Raw genomic sequence first — 5052 nt, 5'->3', positions numbered from 1 at the left:
TAGAGCTGACCACATGAAAAGTCTTAATGAGCATGAAGTGATCGGATGAGAGGTGTTTTTGAAACATCTTCTAAAAACTGAACAGTTTAGTTGTGATTGATTTTAATATTTTTTGCTCAAGTTTAGCAAGTCCTAAATAAGAATATGAAACATATTTTTGGATTTACCCTTTTGAAGGCATTAAATCAGATAATGTAACACGCTTACATTTTGGAAAAAGACGTATGGAAAACATACTTATTAAAAATGGACATGATTTGCTCAAAAAGCCTTCAAAGGGTTCAAATACATTTTAAAAAAATACATTTTGGGTATTTTTTTTGGCTGAGGTTGAGAGATTATAGTAAAACAAAAAAAGTGGAAAAAATATGAATCCATCATTTTTTAGATTTAATGAATTTGAATGCTGGTGTCACAACCCCTAACTATGTAGAAAGTCTATAGCAGGGGTCCCTAAACTTTTTGACCCGGGGGGCCGCATTGGGTTAAAACAATTTGGCCGGGGGCCGGGCTGTATATATACGTTAGGTCAGGAAAAAACACGGAGGCTATTTCATCCCTACAAGCTTGTTTCGCAGGTTCCCCTGCTCTTCAGGGGAGTTCGCCACAGGAGCTACACCCTTCAGCAGGCAATAATAATAATAATAATGGATTAGACTTATATAGCGCTTTTCTAGACACTCAAAGCGCTTCACAGAGAAGTGAGAACCCATCATTCATATTTACAACTCATTCATTCATCATTCATTCTCCGGTGTGAGCGGCACCGGGGGCAAGGGTGAAGTGTCCTGCCCAAGGACACAACGGCAGCGATTTTGGATGGTAAGAGGCGGGGAGCGAACCTGCAACCCTCAGGTTTCTGGCACGGTTGCTCTACCCACTACGCCATACCGCCCCCAAACATGCAAAACAGGCTGGCAGGGATGAAATAGCCTCGTGTTTTTTCCTGACTTAATGTATATTCTGCTCCACCCCGGTATTGAGCACTGCATAACGGATAAACCACAGTAACCTCGGCTATATATATATATATATACATATATAATAGATATATTCCTTGCGCACTAATTGACTGAAAGAGCGCACACTTTTCCGATGATGTGACACCGAGAGTAACAAGCGGTAGAAAATGGATTAGAAAGGACAGATTTTCAAAAATTATATAAAAAAAAAAATTAACTTGGCACTTCATGCGGGCCGGATTTTGGACGCTGGCGGGCTGTATCTGGCCCGTGGGTCGTAGTTTGGGAACCCCTGGTCTAGAGCATGAACTGAGAAGCCTGCTCGGATGAGAGGTGAAACATCTTCTGAGACAATCCAGTTGCCATTGATTGTTGCCCCGAGAGTACAAAGTTGATTGAAAGGAGAAAGTCCCAAATATTTTTACACCATTCAAAATACTTAAAGGGACCTTTATGTCCGGTTTGGCTTTGAAGAATATTAGAACACAATGTCCCCGGATGATTAACTCTGATGATGCGTGCAGGTCACCCCTACATCATGACTGTGGGCTGTGTGGCGGGAGACGAAGAGTCGTACGAGGTCTTCAAAGAGCTTCTAGACTTGGTCATTGAGGACCGACATGGAGGTTACAAACCGACAGACATGCACAAGACTGACCTCAACCCAGAAAACCTTGTGGTAATGGACATCACGTGGAACACTTGCCGGGGGTTTCCACTTTGACCACAGACTAATTATTGTTCTCTCTCCCAAAGGGCGGTGATGACCTGGACCCTGAATATGTTCTGAGCTCCCGTGTCCGTACGGGCCGCAGCGTACGCGGCTTCTGCCTGCCGCCGCTCTGCAGACGAGGAGAGAGACGCGCTGTAGAAAAGCTCTCAGTCGAAGGTAGAGGTCAAGTAAAAGTCATACTAATAACGGCAGCAGCAAACGTCTCCATGATCTTCCTGCAGTTCTGGATTCACTAACTGGTGACCTGCAAGGGAAATACTACTCCTTGAGGAAGCTATCAGAAGCAGAGCAGCAGCAGCTGATTGATGACCACTTGCTCTTTGACAAGCCAGTGTCTCCTCTGCTGCTGGCCTCAAGGATGGCCCGTGACTGGCCGTCAGGCAGAGGCATCTGGTGAGGCAACGTCTGTGGATCTTCTTCTGTTGACGCATCACTTTCTAAATCACGCTGTCTTCATTTGAAGGCACAACGACAACAAGACGTTCCTGGTGTGGGTGGGTGAGGAGGACCATCTGCGAGTGATCTCCATGGAGAAAGGAGGCAACTTGAAACAAGTGTTCACTCGCTTCTGCACCGGACTCACTGAGGTTTGGAATGAACCGTTGAATGCTCCTGACTAATGTGGCAACTAACCCTTGTGCACCCCTAGGGCCCAAAACGGGCATTACATGTATTATTTTTGTGATAGGATTGTTCAGTTAGAAAATAGCAGTTCGCCACAGAGGTTGTTAGAATAGGATATGAACAAAGTATACACTTTTTAATAACTATTTCAGCCCCATTGACTCCAATTGTAACTACTATTTAACAAACTAATTCTGGTATATTAATAAGGTTTTTCATAACCAAATTAATGTAATTCCTGCTGATTGAAAAACAATGAAATATTGTTTGGTGGTGTTACCCTTAACGACCAGTTGGCGCCGGAAAACCCATGAGTATAATTCTATGAGCTTTGATGAGCGTAAATGAGTTAAACTGCCATCAAACCAACGAAATGCATTGAGAATGATCTTGAGCAGTTATATATCAGAATCAGTTTTATTGGTCAGGTATGTTTAACACAAGGAATTTGACTTGGTAGACAGTGCTGTCTTTATTAAATGTAAACAATGAATAATAATGATTAATTAAAAATATAAAGTGCTTAAACATCTAATATGAAAGGCTAACCTTCTAAGCTTCCCAACGCATCATAATAATCCCCTCAATTCCCCCCCAAAAAACGGATTAACTCGCTGGAATATAAAGACAATATAACATACATCCATAAACGTGGATGCATATGCAACAGTGCAATATATTTATCTGTACAGTAAATCTATTTATATCTGCTTTTATCCTGCACTACAACGAGTTAATGCAACGAAATGTTGTTCTTATCTGTACTATAAAGTTCAAATTTGAATGACAATAAAAGGAAGTCTAAGTCTAATGCAGTGGTGAATAGAACAAAGCAAACATGAGTTAGTGCATTCAGTGACAGTGACTGTTATATACATGACAGGTATATAGTAATTAATACTTGTGTGAACTCAATAAAGTCAACCAAGTCCCACATGTTTTTGCTCATTCTAGCTCAGTAGGCACTAAAAAATAATCTTGCTTTTATGTCTACTTGTGTACTGTGTCAAAATCAATGTTGTCATGAATTATTGACCTATTCAAGGCTGCAATCATCCAACCTTAAATATTCCACACTGCACCTTATTTGTAGAATTGTTGCAATATTGCCTTCAGTTGTTACAACAAAAAAAAGCTATATAGATTTGTTGAAAGCAAAAAAAATAATTATTGGTGACTTATGACACGCCTATGAGTGGGTCCCTTTTTGCGCCTAAGAGTGTATAGTCAGTCTTAAGGTTGCACAAAGGTTACTGAGTGTTGTCTTCCTTTTAGATTGAGTCGCTGTTCAAGAACAAAGGGTTTTCTTTCATGTGGAACGAGCACCTGGGCTACATCCTGACTTGCCCCTCCAACCTCGGCACTGGTCTACGTGCCGGTGTACACGTAAAGCTTCCGAACATGAGCAAGCACGGCGAGTTTGAAGAAGTTCTCAAGAGGCTGAGGCTTCAGAAACGTGGAACTGGTACACAACATAATTCATTGCTTGGGTCCACTTGAAGCCCTGAAGTTCATCACGTCTTTTGACCCCTAGGTGGCGTGGACACCGATGCTGTTGGTGGAGTCTTTGACATCTCAAATGCTGACAGACTGGGCTTCTCTGAGGTGGATCTGGTGCAGATGGTGGTGGATGGTGTCAAGGTGCTGGTGGAGATGGAGAAGAAACTGGAGAAGGGAGAGTCCATCGATGACCTGATGCCCACCCAGAAGTAGAACCAAACCTCTCTGACCTTTTAAGAATCCATTCCAATGAAGGACTCAGTCCCGCAGGGTATACCGCTGCCACACTTTTGTTCATGATTTGACAGTTTCATAGGCTTCTACCATTTCTGTAATGTTGACATGGCCTTAATATGTGAAAATAATGTAGCAAACGAATAAATAATTCATAATGCTTAAAGGGCCTCTCTGATGCTGACAATATTGGGACCTAATTTCCGAGTTCTGGACCAATCTTTCTAAAATGCCCCTTGAAATAAGGGGGCATTTCACACCGCTTTATTTTTTCCACATGTTATTATGTAACAGCCATTTTTGTTTTTTTTCCACTTTTTTTTTTTCACACCGCTTTACTTTTTCCACATTATATTATGTTAACAGCCATATTCCAAAATGGAATACATTAATTTTTGTCAAAATTCAACACACAATAACCCATAATGACATTGTAAAAGTCTTTTTTTTAATTTAGCAAATTCATAAACTAAAAAAATAGCATGTACATAAGTATTTCCAACCTTTGCTCAATACTTTGATGATGCGTCTTTGCTGCGTTTCAGTAAAAGTTCTCTTAACCTTTTGCTCTGTGGTTATCCAATATGTTGGCTGTTCTGTTTAGGATTTCCCAGCGTCTCATCAGCGTCACGGGTTGATTTTTATGTGAGTGGTTGAAGTAGCATGTCATTCAAGATAACGGACAAGTGGTTTATCCAATCACATACAAGGATTTTTTTTACAAGGCCCCGCCTTCTGAAATACATCTATTGAGAACTCCTAGATCCTTGTGTGGAACTCAGCAAACTACAAGGATCTGGCGAGAGTCAGGTTAGATAAACTTCCTGGTTTTCCCTCCAAACATGAGACCTGGTATTCATGCCAAAGACTTCAAGCTTTGTCACATCAGACTAAAGAATTGTGTTTCTCACGGTCTTGAGTATTTTAGGTGCATTTTGGCAAAATTGAGATGAGTCAACATTATTATTCAATATTATACAGCCTATTTGCAATCTATTT

At 41.0% G+C, this 5052-nt stretch overlaps 1 protein-coding gene across 1 annotated transcript in view; it reads left to right on the top strand.

The window, feature by feature from the left end:
* LOC133646402 (creatine kinase, testis isozyme-like) overlaps positions 1-4219 on the top strand; it is a 9137-nt gene extending 4918 nt beyond the window's left edge. The window contains exons 3-8 of the mRNA XM_062041723.1: positions 1487-1641; positions 1719-1851; positions 1917-2088; positions 2159-2282; positions 3595-3784; positions 3854-4219. Of these exons, the coding sequence (XP_061897707.1) occupies positions 1487-1641; positions 1719-1851; positions 1917-2088; positions 2159-2282; positions 3595-3784; positions 3854-4032 (953 nt within the window). The 3' untranslated portion in view covers positions 4033-4219. The remainder of the gene's footprint in view (positions 1-1486; positions 1642-1718; positions 1852-1916; positions 2089-2158; positions 2283-3594; positions 3785-3853) is intronic.
* Positions 4220-5052: the final 833 nt, after the last annotated feature.

This window comes from Entelurus aequoreus, linkage group LG03, assembly GCF_033978785.1.
Source record: "Entelurus aequoreus isolate RoL-2023_Sb linkage group LG03, RoL_Eaeq_v1.1, whole genome shotgun sequence".
Classification (NCBI taxonomy): Eukaryota; Metazoa; Chordata; class Actinopteri; order Syngnathiformes; family Syngnathidae; genus Entelurus; species Entelurus aequoreus.
Note: the sequence above shows the minus strand (reverse complement) of the source record. Positions and strands in the feature narration are given on the sequence as shown.